This window comes from Lissotriton vulgaris, chromosome 2_1 (assembly GCF_964263255.1).
Source record: "Lissotriton vulgaris chromosome 2_1, aLisVul1.2, whole genome shotgun sequence".
NCBI lineage: Eukaryota > Metazoa > Chordata > Amphibia > Caudata > Salamandridae > Lissotriton > Lissotriton vulgaris.
In genome coordinates, this window is record NC_141687.1 from 542917547 (window position 1) to 542934719 (window position 17173).

Here is a 17173-nt window from a genome sequence, read left to right on the forward strand (position 1 = left end):
ACCTCTCTGAGATCTCTGTAGTGTTAAAACCACTGACTGCGGAGGCACCACTGAAGTTCCCTCGTATGCCAGTATGCATGGTTGACCAACAGTATGCAGAAAGCGAACAGACCGAGTAGACGTAAGACCTTCAGGACTGGAACAGCCTCTGACCAGATGAAGTAATGTAATCATAACCTGGAAGTCTATAATCCTCTGAGGAGACGGGAAGGCGTGACTCACAGTAGTGTCCAGAACTGCCCTAATGGACAGGTTGCATGCTGAAAGGACACCAGGTGAAACTTGGGCACATTTATCGAAAAACCCAAGTCGGACAACACCCGAGCCGTTATCTGCAGATGATGCAGCATCAACTCTGGTGACTTCGCTTTGAGCAGCCAGTCATCCAGATAGGGGAATATCAGAATACCCGACCTTCTGAGATGAGCTGCAACCACCGCCATCACCTTTGTGAAGACCAGAGGTGCGGAAGTAAGGCCGAAAGGAAGGACTGCAAACTGGTAGTGTTGAGATCCTACAGTAAAACGGAGATACTTCTGATGCTTATTTCAACATTTCCATCCTTTAGTCACATAGTGCAAATCGATCAACACCATCTAGTCTTCCTGCTGCAGCATCAGTAGAACCTAAGCTAGGGTCGGTATCTTGAAATGCTCCTGTTTGAAGTAAAAATTCAAGACCTTGAAGTCCTGGATCGGTCTTAACCGCCCGTCCTTCAAGGGGGTCAGGAAATATCAGGAGTAACACTCCTGACCCCTTTTCTACTCCGGAACCACCGCTATCGCACCTTTCTGTAAAAAGGTCAGAACCTCCTGTTGAAGAAGAAAAAGGTGGTCCTCCCAAATCAGCCCTGGCGACGAGGGTAAGGAGGAGGAAACTCCTGGAAATGAAGGGTGTACCCATGTTCCCCAAGATTTAAAACCCAAAGATCTGATGTAACAGATTTCCAGTTTTGTAGAAAATGGGACACCCGGCCTCCTACGGGACCAGCATGCATCAAGATGGGGGATCTAGAGCTGCTTCCCTGTGGAACCAGTGGGGGGGGGAACAGGAGAGGGGGAAGAAGAGGACTGCTGCTGGGTGGCCCCCACGTACGGCCTCTTCCCTTCCCTCTATATGACTTGTACAGGGTGTTCTACTGCTGCTGCTGACGGCCTCAAAAAGAAGCTGCCTTCCCAAATCCACAAAATCTTCTGTAACCATAAGCCCTAGGCTGGGAATGAAAGCCTATGGATCTCGCAATAGCTCTGCTATCTTTGAAACGTTACAGAGCAGAATCCGTTTTTGTCCCAAAGAGCCTGGACCATCAAAAGGAAGATCAGGCAGAGTGGCTTGCACATCTGGAGAAAATCCAGACCTTCTTAACCAGGTGTGCCTTCTGAGTGCCACTGAGTCTGCTGTATACAGACCCTTGTGTATCAGTCAACACCGCCAGAGAGTGACCTCGAACATCTTCGAGCAGCTTAGGAGCCACCTCTATGGCTGTGTCCAACAAAGCGTGGATATATCTACCCAACAAGCTTGTGGCATTTGTAGATTTTAGGGCCATGCTTGCCGAAGAGAATACTTTTTTTGCTGACTGCTCCAGCTTTTTGGAATCCCTATCCCCGGGTGGAAGGGAAGTATCCTTTTGACTGTTTGGACAAAACATGAAGCCTGAACCACCAAGCTTTCTGGTGAAGGGTGGGAGGTTTAAAAGGCCGGACCACCAGGAGCAGCCTTATAGCATCTTGCCAAAATTCTGCAGCAGCCTTATAGCTTCGTGCCACAGTTCTGGATACTGCAGGGGCAGACATAGGCTTTTGCCACACTTCCGAAATCCGCTCCATCAGAGCCTCATTGAATGGGAGCAAAGGCTATACAACTGAAGGAGAGTGCAAAACAACAGTCAAAATGTTGGACCTGATCTCTGCCGTGGGTAACTGCAGATCCAAAAGGTCAGTTTGATATGGAGTCATGTCCTGAGAAAGCAGAGTCTTAGGGGAATAAAGTTCCCATTCTGGAGAAGTGTCCAAACTACTGGCCTCCTGTAGTCCCTCGAAGTCATTCACAGAGTCAAAGAGTTCCCCCTCCTCAGCATGCTCCTGCTGTTCCTGGAACTCCTCTTCTTCCAGCAGCCTCTGAGCCTCCCGCCTGGAACGCATCTTTGGAATCGCGTCGGCCGCGCCATGCGCAGCGCTAGCAAAATCGGAGCTGGCATTGAAGGAGGTCCCTCATTAGCAGCCAACAGCGCCACACGAAGCCAGGATGGCGTTGGCCCAAAACCAGAAGGCGCCAGAGAAAATTGCGGGATCGACATCGAGAATCTCAGCGCTGGGAGATGCCATGACATGGTCATCGGCATGAAGAACACAAATGGTGCCTAGGCATAGTGCTGGGGGATGCCCAAATTACACGAGAGCAGACGCACAGTGCCAGCTGGCGAGCCGGCTGGGTTAGCCGCTTTGGCAAACATGCCAAACATCGCATTTGGAAAATGCGACCAATCCGCACCTGGACCCGGAAAAGGTGGGTATGGATCCGGAGGTGCCTGGTCTGGATCCAACCAAGGCAGCGGCGCAAGGGACACCGGAGGCGGACCACGTGATGCTGGAGCTGCAGTAGACGCCTCCCTGGGTGCCGGCGAATCTTTTGGCGCCTGAGAATGGACAGGAGCCGCTTGCACAGAAGGATAGGAGCCATCTTTACCATGACGCCGCTGGACCGGAAAAGCCGACCATGAAGACTTGCCTTTCGAAAAACGACACCTGGACCCATGACGTAGCATCTTCTTATGCTTTTTCAATCACCTCGAGATAGGCGGAGTCGTCTACTTCGACTTGGATCTCTTCCTACCCTGGGTCATAAATAAATTTGCCTCCCTTTCCTTAAGTGCCTTCGGATTAATCCTTCGACAAGATGAACATACTTTGACGTCGTGATCCAACGACAGGCACCAAAGGCAATCTTTATGGGGGTCCTTGATGGACATATGACCCCCACATTCCCTACAAGGACTTCTTTTGTGTAGCCAACACAGTGCTACAACTACAGATCGTAACTGTAACAATGTAACTACCTAGAAAGAAATGGAGAGTCCCAGAAAAACCATTATGAGTCGACGGAGTGGAAAAAAGGGAACTGACGTCAGCACGCCGAAGAGTTCTTCTTATGGCTCCAGTGCTGTCATACCGAATTGCGAGCGGAGCCGTGCTACTGTGACGTCCTTGTCGATGTGGGAGAGCTATGAAAAGGTTTCAGTAGAATGCTGTTGCAGGGGTAAATTCAAAAGGTAAGGAATCCACAGGCAGATGTATCCATCAGAAATTGTGAGTTACTCCGAAAAAGAGAGCTAGGACTTTGGGACTGGGGAAAAACGGTAACATTATGCAAATGAGGAGGAACCATTGTAGCAAGAGATCAATGCGATGGAACTGCAGTTAATGAGACTGAAGAAGCTATGGCTGGGGGAGGGTGAGGTTCAGTTCGGGGACAGATAGCGAGATGGATCATGATTCCGGTAGACGGTAACAAGCCAGAGCTCCATTCAAAGATGGGAGTCTTCTTAGTATTTTCCAGATGGAGGCTTTTGGTAGAGGGGAGTCCTCTTTCAGTTTATGGGTTTGGGAAGGGACGAGTCTTGTGTCACTTTTTAGTTTGTGGGTGTCATCATGAGTGGGAGGGGGTGGAGAAAGGTGGTCCATTTTCCAAAGAACAAACTTTTTATTTTATTTTATTTTTTTACTTTCGGGCAACTGTGAAAGGAACATCAGTTATGGGTTCTTAATTAACCTTTTACTTTTGATGAGCATGGCAAGGAGTAGCAGCGAGAGAGGCTTAGGCAGGGCTGCATTGTTAGCGAGAATTATAAGTTGTTCTAGTAAGAGCAGGGAATCAAACTGGCATCATTCCAAGATGGTCGCTCCTAGAGGCTCAGGGGGTTCTAGTCTTATGATTAAGGATAGAGTCTTTTTTTACTTTCAGTGAAACTGCAAGTTAGCAGTCCTATTTATGTTACTCTTACTGCCATCTTAGAAGAGAGACCCTCGTCTTTGGAAAGGGATAGAGCAAACCCTAAAATGGATGGTGAGTCACAGCCCAGTGAGATCCCTGTTATACCCTAGGGCCCCAGACAACTCAGCAGCATCAGGCGCATTTGTGAAGGGCTTTAGTCGGACCCAGCAGTGTTATTACCCACCACATAAACCAATGCTCCATGCAGGGCAGGCAGGTCATGTCTTGTCCAACGTTCAGTGTTCCTGCAGGAGCGAGGTGGTCCGGTGCTACAAAGCGCTACTTTGGGGTCTATGAGTCTGAAACTGGACCCATGAGGAGAGGCTTGTGAGCGCAACACTCTGCAACACCACACCTCCGGTATTTACCCCCGAAAGAGGAATGGTGTAACAAAGTACTGCTTCGGAGTCTCGGTGACAGCAAGGTCCCATGACGAGAGGCTCGCAAGCACAATGCTCGGTAATGGCACTGTGATAGACAACAACCGACAGGAGAGTGGTGCTGAGGTGAAACTGTGGGGATCAACAGTGATAGGATAAGTGTTGAGTGATGGCCAGGCTGACCATCGAGCCTACTTTCCTAAGATGGCAACTCCTTCCTACACCGCCGATCAGCCCCAAATCTTGGGTGGGAGGGGGTGCTAAGCGACCGTCCGGTGAAAACCAGCAGCACTGTTGCGAAGTGCTGGCGCTATGATGATTCTGTGGTGTTCAGCCACAATAGAGTCGGTGATAACCAGCCGGACTCCCACACCTTCTCCTAGAATGACGGACTCCTTCCTTACCGTCAATCGGTAACAGATCTCAGGCGGGCAAGGAGGGTTGTGATGCGATGGCAGCTGCGATTTCAGCCAACCCCACCTGGTCATGTGTCAGAAAAGGTGAAACCCGCCTGCAGACCAATGGGATCTGCCTCAAGTGTTCACCTTGGAGTATCCAGGGGCCAGACTGTAGCTTTGAGGTAGCTGTGAACTGTTGGGAATGGGCACTGCTCAGATTTGCAGGATAATCAAGGTGCACAGAAAAGTACGGGCAGGTACTGCTGCCATGGTAGGGTATCTGTTGAAAACAAAAGAACTGGGGAAAGGGGTCTAAGCACAATTGCACCTATCCTAAGTGCTGCCGTATTTAGTCTTGTTGGTGCCACGGATCGGAGATTTTATGTCCCCTAAATCTCCAAGGACAACCAATTGTCCCAACTTTCAATTTGAACCAATATTGATCCAGCACACAAATTTCTTTTTCAAAAATATACAATAGTGACCATAATTTGTAAATCACAATAGTGAAACATTCAATAGCAGAATCAATGATGTTATTTTTGAAGTTCAATCTTTATTTAGTTTTCACAACGCACTGTAGCAAACGCGTTTCGTCCTCCACGGACTTCTTCAGGGCAAATAAAGAAAGCTCTTCTTACAATGTTAAAATGTAGGAATCTATCCTTCTGTCCAGTCCAATTGATACTGGGTATCTTCAAGTAAATCTCCCTTACTTCTTCAGGTGTTTTATTCTCATATAATGAAGAGCACTGTATTTTCAATATCAAATCACTCAGGTAGTGTAGCCCAGTATAGTTGAAATTTTTAGAGTGGATTTCGGCCGGCTCCACCGCGTGGCGTCTTTCGTTGTAGCGTGCTTCAAGTGTTCACCTTGGCGTATCCAGGGGCCAGACTGTAGCTTTGAGGTAGCTGTGAACTGTTGAAAATGGGCACTGCTCATATAGCAGGATGATCAAGGTGCACAGAAAAGTAAGGGCAGGTACTGCTGCCATGGTAGGGTATCTGTGGCAGGCTAAAAACAAAGATATTCACTTAAAAGGGATCCCAAGCCAGAAAGCATATTAGTTGCTCAACCTTCCAGTGGCCATCTTGGATTGACTAAAAGTCATGTTGAAGCAGATTTGCGTTAACATAACTGTGATATTGACTTCAAATTAGTGTCTGTTATATCATATTACAACATCATCGATATATAGTAACCATCCACAAATTGTGGGTGAAGATTAATGTTCAGAAGATATAATATCTCACACTGATCCTTACTGATGCCTGAAAACATTTGCATATGATGAAGCAAGCCTCAACCCTGCAGACAAATATATATATGTATTTTAAAACTTGTAAATACTTTTGACACAATAATAATTAGAGAGGTTGCAGAAGGGATAGTGAGGATAGCAGTAGAATTTGGAAGTAAAGGTTACTTATTGCTAAATAGGAGGCATACACCTACTTTCAAATATGACACTGGAAACCAGATCCTATTGAGGTAACTAGCACTAGTGCTCTACTGTGACAATGTGCAGTCACCATATGGTGGTAGGACTTAACCTTGGCCTTCTGATTAGGACTGGATTTCAAGATATCAAATTTTAACTGAAACTTGCTCTGATTGAATGGTGTAACCAACGAGAGTTGCCCCCAAAGCCCATACCCCCCCCCCCCCTGGCGGTCATTTTGCTTAAAGTCTTACCATGATATAGTGGGAGCACTTTCGGTGACAAATTAATGATGGGCAGGTTTTCATGTCATTACACCCCGTTTGGCACTACTTTTGTTTCTGAAAAACAGTCCCTCGAAATAGGGTTAAAACAAAATTGCAATGACTGTATGCTGTTTCTCTTAGTGCTGGAGGACTTTTTCTGGTTAGGATCGCCATGTCTCGCATGGTGGCCCTGGGCAGGAAACGTCAATGTCAGAGTGTACACGGAGTAGGACTTCTGCAGCATTAAAGTCTGCGAATCTGGGGAAAATAAGAGCCAACAAGGAGTTTCCAACGGCAGTGCCGAATAAGGCTCTGATCTAAAAAACACAGCAGTTTCCCCACCATTAATAGAGGGATTAAGAACCCCGGAGGAACGACAAGTGTGTGCGAAATGGGACATCAGTCGATTTATGGCACATATCCTGTTCTGCTACACTCTACAGTACAATTTTTTGATTGCCTCAGGTATGTGTTACTTTTACAGTCTTTGGCAGCTCCAGATATCAATCTTAACTCCTTCCTACAGAACCTCTTGTACAAACTTCCAACTGTGCTTTCTTTATTTTAAGGAATCCTGCTTCACACCAACAAGTATGTCAGACATCAACAACAAAAAATTACATGCATTTTTTTGAATAGAGAAAATGTTCATGATAAAGAAGTGTTAAAAAGGCATGCAATGTCAATCACAGATTGGATGATCGATCATTAACATTGATCAGCATGACACAAAATTAAAATATGCACACTAAATATTAATGGCCTTAATGACCCAAAGAAAATGGGGATCTTGCGTAAATTAATTCAGCTTCTACAGATTTATATGTTGTGTTTACAAGAGACACATATTTCTTGGGGTAAACGGAATATATTGCATAGTCTGGGGCTCGATCTTCTAGTCTGCTCAAAGCAGACAGGGGTAAAAAGAGGTATCGCGATACATATGAGACAAGGGGTTGGAAAATGTGTTAGAACTTCACCTGCCAAATGGGAGATATAAAGGTCGGAAGGTCAGGACGTATAGAGCTCTGCGAGCTCTAGTATTAGGAAATAGGTTATTTGATGCTTGGAATAAATGTCAACCTACTGACCCTGGTTACACTTTTTTCTCATCACCACATCGGAATTTTTTTTCGCGTGATAATGGTACAGCCTCAATTCAAACAGTTTGGGATACTTTTAAGTCAGTCATAAGGGGGAAACCATTAGCTATTCCAATTTTCGGCGTAGGAAAACCAAGGAGGAATTTACTTGCAAATCCGATAAAGTCAGGCAGGCCGAACTGCAACTAGTTACTAATATTAGATGTGGTCAGGGAATTGAGGAAGCTCCATATCTCTTAACCATTGAACGGGCTGTTTTATACGCCTACTTAGCTGATCAGGTTGCTATTAAATACAAACAACACAAGGCAGAATGTTATGAATTTAATGAGCAGACTGGTAAAATCTTAGCCCAAAGGCTAAGACACAAAGCTGTTATGAACGATATAACAAAAATTGTTGACTTAGAAGGTGCAGTTCAAGAAACCCAAGCCGAGATATTAAAAGCTTTCAGTGTTTTTTATAAATTACTATATAATAAATCGGATAATGCTGGTACCGAAAATAGGGATCCATTGGACTACTTGATGAATATTGATAATTCCCCAATTGCCGATGCAGATAGTATACTCTTGGGTGCCCCAATTACCTGGGATGAAATTGAAGCTGCTATTCTGGGGTTAGCTTCAGGCAAAACAATGGGGCCAGATATGATTCCCTTGGAATTTTACGGTGTCTTCCGAAATACGCTCAAACCCGAGTTACTCAAGATCTTTCAACAAGCTTTTCAAGAATATTCACCAATATCCTGGTCCCTGGCTACTATAGTGATCTTAAAGAAGAAAGGGAAAAATGGATAGGAACTAGGATCTTATAGGCCGATATCCCTCATAACATCAGATAGCAAAATTTTCTCCAAAATACTAGCTAACAGACTGGAAGACATAATGCCAACGGTAGTTTCCAAGATCCAGCACGGCTTCATAAAAAAACAGGATACTACTGATCACGTTAAGCGGATTATTACTCTATTAGATTGGGTGCAGGCTCGCGGGATCCCCAGTCGGCTTAGTTCTCTTGGACGCTGAAAAAGCTTTTGATCGGGTCGACTGGGGGTTCCTGTGGTCTGTTTTGGTCTGGAAAGGGCTTCCAAGGGAATTTATCTGTGCTGTGCAGGCATTATACACTAATCCTCAAGCAGTAATTCGGATAGCTACTGATCGTCTGACCCTTTTCCGATCACAAGGGGGACAAGGCAAGGGTGTCCTTGTTCCCCCTTGTTGTTCGCGTTTTATATCGAACCTTATTTAAACAGATTGACAAAAGAAAGTGGGATCCCTCCGGTTGTATTACATCAAATAGACTATAAGGTTTTCGCCTATGCGGACGACGTTGCGATTATTACGACAGATGTTCCATCTGCCTTACCTAAAATTAGAGAACTTGCTCAAGAATTCGGGGAACTATCTGAAAATAAATTAAACATTACGAAAACCCATGTAATACATTCGGATGTAGGCAGACCGGATGGTATAGTATTTGCTTCTACAGCCTCTTATCTTGGCGTGACAATTTCAGCTAAAGTGGAAGATCTTGTTAGGCTTAACACAGATCAATTACTGTTCTCTGTTAATCGAACCCTTGAGAGGCTGAATAATTTAAATTTATATGGCCGTACAAATGCTGTTAAAATGATTATATTTCCTAAATTCCTGTATTTATTTCGCACCATACCACTTTTGTTCCCTCGGTTTTTTAAAATAAATTAGATAGAACTGTCTCTAGGTTCCTATTGGGCTTCCGGAAAGCTAGAAGATCCTTTAAATGGTGTGTAATGCCAAAAACTAGAGGAGGGCTAGGGTTTCCGAATTTTCGCTTATATAATTGGGCAATTTTTCTAAAAACTATGGGTATCTTAATTTTTCCGGATTTTAAGCTGGAGGACGCTATGACACCCTCAATTTACGGAATGCTACTTGGAGCTGAAGCTCGACTATGTTTGCTCAGGTTTATAGAACCGAGTTACTATAAAAAAAACAAGTTTAAAGTTTTGATCTCGGCGTGGGAAATTTGGAAACAATTTAATAAAAGATTTTGTTTTTGTATAAAATGGAATTATTATACGCCTTTTTTGATGAACCCTCGACTTCCTGAAATCTTTAGGGATTCTGTTAGGCAGAGGTGGTACGATCTCAAAATCTGTTCATTCGGTGATCTATATCAGAATGGGCAACTGGTATCATATTCTTATTTACAAGATAGATATAGTCTTACAAGAGGGGATTTCTTTAAATATCTTCAAATCCGTAGCTTTCTAGAATCAAAAAATCTGCAAAATACCAGTTCCATGAGTAAAATTGAGGTGCTGGAAAGCTGCAGGAGAAAAAGTAGATTTGGCACGATATATCAACTGATGCTTAACAGAATTAAAGATGATTTCGAGGTCTATGCTGATAAATGGCGTAGATATCTTGGAATAAAGCAAGTGGACATACCCAGATCTCAAAAAATGGCTAGTATTGTTTTGTTTAATGGGTCATTTAAAAGCCAGCACTTTATGTCCGTTTTTGATCTGTATTATACACCATCTAAACTGGCGAAATGGAAAGCATTAAAAGGTACTAATTGTAGTCTTTGTGGATGTAAGGCTTCCGATCTAGCCCACATGCTTTTTTATTGTCCGAAATTAGCTCTGTTTATATCAGAAGTGCAAGGTTTTTTATAATGCTGATTATGTTTTTCTCTGTGATGAATTATTCAATGGTGATGTAACTGTGACTCTTTTTCTTTTCTATGTACCCAGTAATCATCCACTGCCATAAAATTCAATTTTTTTATTTTTTTTAAAAAGATCAGCATGACAACTGATTACATCTTAACTAATTACAGATCTCCCTCTGGATCTCTTTTCTAGGCGCTTGGAGTGCCGAACTGTTGATGTGGAAGGATTTCTTACAATCGAAGGAAGGATGGTAACTAGTATAGTATGTCATATTTACTTTTCAGCATGGTGCAAACTACGGGGAAGTTTATAGTTTTACGGCCAGTATACTCCTTTGCAAACGTGATGGAGTACCCTGTCCTCCCAAATGACTGTCCACCCACCCTACATAGACCTTCTTCTTTGAAGGAGCACCTATGGGCTCTTTCAGGGTAAAGCTTCCTTTGACAGCCAAAAAAAAGTGTCTGTTGGAGGAAAGGCTTTACACCACCCACCTTAATTATGGTGTGATGTCCTTTTTATTTTTTTATTTTCTGTCACTGCCAGATTAAACCTGGCTGAAAGGAAGAAAAAAGCAAATAATGCCCCACACTCAGGGGAAAAGAAAAACCCAGGGTGTGGAGGATTATTAGGTTTTTTTGTTTTTCAGTAAAAAACAACCACTTTGGGAGTTTGTTTATAGAAAACAAAGGGTTTGGTAAAGTGTGGTGGTCTGCTTCCAAAACCAAGAGTGGTCCTATATCAAACTTTTTGTATCTGAATAAGTTCCACCATGATGGCATTTCCAGTCAAAGTACAAAGATAATCGCTGGGATAGTGGTGATCTCTAAATTTAGCTGACGATAGTCGGTCAGGGTGGTGGATGTAATGTTCGCTGCTGCCCTGTAAGACAGAATACTGCATGCTGAAATCTAGATCTGACCCGAAATCTGGATCAGATGAAGGTGTACATCGAAGGATATTATTAGTGCACTGCCAGAATTTCAAACCCAATATAAATAGCAGTTAATAAGCAAACTTCACTACATCCATCAGAGGTTCAAGCAGACAGTAAACATGGATGATCGTGTCTATCTGTCTTATGTGCCTGATCAATACTCATTACATGTCCTGGAAGCTGTACTTCACTACAATCTAGTTAAGTAAAACGGTACATAGCAACTAGCCAGGCTTTGAAAACACTACAGAAATTACTCATTTTGATTGGACAATTGGATAAAAACAGCAGGTTCATTTTCCACGAGTATCAGTCCAAACGTATAAAAATAAAGAGCATGCAGCCCACACTCCATCGATTTTGCCTGCTCCTTTGATGACATACAGTTATGTGTGTCCCGATGTAAAACGGAAGCTCCACTCAAGATTAAAATGGACAGCCATGACTTCTACATCAATAACAAATAAATATATGCAGTGTATGTGTGTTTTGGTACTTACTGTTTGGATGAAACATCTCACATGTAAATCTCATTTTAGGAGGGCTCAGTGGATAGTCCAGCGGAAAGCTGAGAATTGCAGGGAAAACGCCACATTCAAAGCAAGTGTCTTCGGGGCCCCTATAATTGAAAGGAGAGAACATCAACTACCCAGCTGGCCTACTCAAGCTCATCAAAAGAGCAATGTCAACAAAAAAGTCACTCCGTGTCCCATTAAATCAGCGTCAACTCTTTGATTGATATGGCTTCAATGGGGACTGAGTGGCATCCAGATCAGCATTAAGGTTCTTTGCTTCCCCTGAAAAAGATTCTGGAAATGTACGCAGCAACCTTCAAGCTTAGAAACCTAGCAGACAAGATGGATGTAGCTGCTACTGCTTTCGAAAATATGCACACGTTTTGTAGGAAAATAGGTTCTGGTGTCAGAACCCCGCCGTAAGGACAATGTTCATTTGAATAAATGAGGGTCAAACTCCAGGTAAATAATGGACGGATACGTCCCGAATCAAAGGCAGGGTCCTGTAATCTTCAACAGATGGCCGCACGAGTGTGTGCACGGATGTGGTCGCTTCTGGCTCTGGGTTTCCGTCCATTATTTACCCTTCCACCCCGAGCAGGGAACGGACATCGCCTTTTTTCCAACACTAAGCAAGCAGCCGGTTTGGATATTTTCCACTGTTGCGACTTCTTGTCTACACAAGATTTTGACAGCCCTGATGAGTCACATCAAGTACACGGTGTGACGAAACACGTGTCGGCTGACGACCATTTATTTTACTGATCAAGTTAGAATGATAAAACTTTCACATGCAAAACCTGGAGTTTGACCCTCATTTATTCAAATGAACATTGTCCTTACGGTGGGGTTCTGACACCAGAACCTATTTTCCTACAAAACGTGTGCACAGGACTCTGTTCTTATATGTTTGGCATAGGTCTCCTATACCTCTGCAGGGGTTGTTAGCTTTGGGTTTGTTTTCCCCTGACCTGTTTGCACCGTGATACAAGTGTATTTTCAGATTTACTTACTAGTCATACACGCATGAGCGCCACATCTTCCTGTCCATCAATGCAAACCCTTTTCTTTGTCTACACTGCTTTCGAAAATATGTTTGCTCCAAATCTGTGGTTTGGGGAGTAGGGACAGGCTTTACCATTACAAAAGACTAAAACCACCCTTTTCTTACTGTTAAAATACATTTTTCAACTAGCAACAGGCAAGCAAAGCAACTGAAATACAAGCACTGGCATTGCCCATAAGTCTGGCTTTAAAGGAATGTTGTATCATAACGTGAAGCATTACAGATAAATAGCAAAGGAATTAATAAGTATTTGTGTGAACACAAAGTACTGTAAAATAATACTAGTGTAGGTTAAAAGGTTGGGTGCATGTGGGCTGTAAAGCCAGACCTAAAAATCCATGTAGGTTAAATACTGCCCTCCTCACATCTATGCCTCTGCAAAGAAAGACCAACACCATACTCTGTCTAGTTATGTAGACACTTTTATATCATTTCCATGTCATGCGTGCGCCCCTGAAAGTTCAATCTCAGCCAGCTGGAAAAATAAACAAAATGACCACAGCTGTGAGGAGTGCAAGCATTTTTTGTGAAAGCGCACAACTTCTGTCCAATCAAGACATGTACTCCTGGCTCCCACGTGGAGCCAAGGCCCCTCTAGTGATGCTCACACAATTGTCTGCCGACAGCTGTGCTGTCAAGTAAGACAATAAAAAAGGTTTCTTTTCCTATTGAGTGCTTCACACCAACAGGATTTGGCTTGTGGGGTGTGCAGTAGAAATTCGCAACAAGACAATATAATGCTAGCGCCATCAGACAACTTATTAAAGTGTGGAAAAGCATAAACACGTATACTGTAAATCAAATGTCCAAATTATTTGGCGGGAAATAAATATAAATTGGAAAGCCCAGGTGTGGAAATATGTATTCACGTCATTAGATGACTCTGAACTCGGTCTGGGAAATGCCAACTTCGAATTCATTCAAAAAGGTTATCTATAATATAACAAAACATTTATTAATTCTTTTGGATAAAGATAACTTTTCAAAAAGAAAACATGCATGGCCTCTAATGAATGGCTATACCAAGGTAAAAGTTCAACCGTACCTTGAAATTCCTTGGTCTGTGAAGTATAAACAAATATTTATAAAAGCTCGCTTTGGAGAATTTCCGGGCTCATGTCACCTAATGCCATGGCTGAGTAAAGAGTGACCAACGACCTGTTGCTTATGTTAACTCGGAGAAGAGAACATTACGCACCTTCTTTGTGTATGTCAGGAACTGAAAGTTGAAAGAATATCTATTCTTAAGAGACATTTTAATGTTCGAGGAATAAGGAGTTGCAGACAAGCTTTGATAATATGCCTCCATACTGACGATATAATATTAACTTCGGCTTTTGTAAAGTTCTTAATGTGACTGAGAGTTAAGTTAGATTACCAAAAACAAATAGAATGTAATATAGGATGTATATAGTATGTAAATAGTATGATTGACTTGAAGTCCAATATCTTGTCTACAGGGTATTTTCAAGGTATGCAAACTAAGATATCTGCACAAATATCCTATTTTGATTTTTCAAAAATTGGATCAAATTCAGTCTTGTATGCATTATATGTATGTTCACTGCAGTGGGGCTAGAACAATTTTCTGATTGGGGTGCTGGCCAGCAGCATCAGCTCACACAAATCAAAACGGTTTTAAACAAATCCTAATGTTACTGAACAAAAGAGTGCAATAAACTTGAAGTGGGTAGCGTATGCTTGTGGGAAGGAAGAGAGTGGATAATATGGTAGTCCGAGATATCTTTTATGAAAATGTGGGTCAATTTTAATCCATTATGATGCAATATTCTCAAATATGTGGCAGTTTATATATATTTTATTAAAAGCAGTTATGTAAAAGAGATCATTAATAAATCAAAATGATTTTAGCCTTGCGTGCACACAAGACAAGGGTCATATCCACAGGGGTTATTTGAGGGACGGGTCAGCTCATATCAATCTTTGGCCTCCATCTATGACCTAGGCTGCTGGCACTGCATTTACTGAAGGCTCGGTGTATCTAAACAAACTGCATTCACATTTGAATACACACAATCTAATCAAAGTGCAGCAGCCTCCCCAAAATTATCATGATGGAGTTTAGAAGGTGAATGATCAATAAAAATGCCTTAAATTTTGTTTTTATCTTGTCACATTTGCGGTCTGTTCAAAAAAAGAGATACAATCTCAGGTTATGTCTTCTGAAAAAGTGGTCCATATTTTAATAACATGGAGATGTTATTTACTTTTCTTTGACTGCAAAGTAAGAAACTTTTGTAAAGTGAACTATGTGACAATCTCGCCTGGGCACAGGGAATAAACAGCAACATTTAAATACATGTAAATAAACTGTACAAATATTTAAAAATAGATCAGTAGTTATGAAAACACAAATGGAGCACATTTTGTTTTATAATTCTCATGCGTGATGGAAACAAAGATTTATTAGGATCAAAACAAATCTTGATGAAGACCAAATGCTAACTTTTTGTACTGTATTGCAGCATTTGCATTGCGCTTACTATCCCTATGTGGGGCACTGAAGCGCTTACCTACACAGGCAGCAAACTACACCATATAGGGTGTGTGGTTTGAAAAGTGTTGCCTTTGTTTTGTGAACCTTTATTGGATAAGTTTACATGTGCATGAAAAGGTGCGGTTATCTGTTATAGGACGCAGCGCGTAGCAGTGAGTTGGATGATATGGTGAGAGGGAGAAAGGAGCGCATCTAATGGTTTTTCAGTACTGTATTCGCTTTAAACAGCTTTGCAGGTCCCTTTATGGTATTTTCTTATGATTATAGACTGCCTTGCTGGTTACTGCACGGGGGATGAGAAAAAGAGAGAAACAAAAAGAAACAAAAAGAAAAAGAGACAGAAAGACAGAGATATCGATCTACCTTCTGAGAAGGCCATTGTTACTATCATCCCATATCAGAGTGTCATTGTGAGATGTAAAGAAGCAGCCCAGTGTGTAAACATTTTTGGGACCTGCAGTGGTGGACTAGATTAAAGACCTCTGATTAATCAGCAGTGTGTGACAGATTTATTCCATGCCTGTTCATTTGGTGATTGCTGATACCTACCAATCGAAAGTAGTTCTCTGGTTGGGCTGCTTCCGATCTGTGGATTGTAAGCTGAAGATTGAGTTTGAGGGTGCGACTGCCTTTCTGGGTTCCGTTGCCGAGATGTCGAGTGGTGTAGTTGTCTCGGAAATAGTCAGGTTTTTAACTGTCTTCTGAAATGTATATGTACTTGGATGCTTTGAATGCTGGCTGGTAGTGAGCTCACAGTTTTGGAGGCGTGTACTGAGAAAGCAGTGCCTCCTAACGATTTCCTATAGTAAGATGGTATGATAAGTGTTGCAAGCCTGAAACGCAGTTATGTGGACAATGCAAAGTGCCTTGAACAAAGCTCTTTCAGTTATGGGTAGCCAGTGGAGTGATTTCAGGACTGGACTCATGTGTTCTCTTGGGTGAAGGCGGAGAAAAAATCTTGTGGCAGCCTTTTGGATGAACTGTATTTTGTGTATGATGTGTCAAGGTATAGACTGTTGACAGTCAAGCTTGGAGAGGAGTGGGAGAATGGCTTGCAGTTTCTGTTGGTATCCAAGGTATGGGAAGATGTGATGTAGTACTTTCATTGTGTAGAAGGCACTCTATGAGACGTTCTTAAGTTGTGGTATCAAGTATAGGTTGAAATCCATGGTTACCGCAAGGTTTCTGAATTCTCTTGATGGTGTTGGAGGTGCCTTGTTTTCTTTGCATTTTTGCAATTGTCTGCAGGTCATAATCTCGTTCTTTGAGGTATTCAGCTTTAGATGGGTATTCTTCATCCATGTGTTTATGGCTCAAATGCAGTCATTAGGTTTTAAATTGTAGAGGTATTCTAGGCCATCCATTTGTGAAAAGATTTCGGTGTCATCTGCATAGTTGTAACAAGTGAGGTTAAATTATTTAAGTAGGCTTTGCAAGGGGCTTAGGTAGAAGTTGAACAATAGAGGGGATATGATTGACATCTGCGGGATGCCACAGTGTTGTGTGTGAGTAACTGAAGTAGAAAGTGAACCCAACACTACTTTGCAGTTAAAGCTTTCTTTATTGCAGTTGTATATAGCGCAAACTCGACATCAAGGTATCAGAGCGCTTTACATGAGCACCAGTTGCATTACAGATGGACACATACATTTTTAGACACAGGGAAAGTAGGTGATTTGACCAGAATCACAGGATCTTTAAGCCATCTGCCAGACTTGAACCTGGTTCCCTAGTTCCAAAGTCGGCCGCTCTAGCCATTAAGCTACATCCTCTCCAGCATAAAGATCAAGAATTCAATTAACATTAGCTGACATTCCTTCTCACCTCTCACCTATGGTATGACAAATTCGAATGTGTTGTATGAAAACATTACAGAACTGTGTAGGACATTGA

General features: G+C 42.5%; 1 protein-coding gene across 1 annotated transcript in view; it reads right to left on the reverse strand.

Annotated features, from left to right (window-relative positions):
- Positions 1-17173, reverse strand: part of UBE2G2 (ubiquitin conjugating enzyme E2 G2) — a 401614-nt gene that overhangs the window by 139859 nt on the left and 244582 nt on the right. The window contains exon 4 of the mRNA XM_086955512.1: positions 11682-11800. Coding sequence (XP_086811638.1) covers positions 11682-11800 — 119 coding nt within the window. The remainder of the gene's footprint in view (positions 1-11681; positions 11801-17173) is intronic.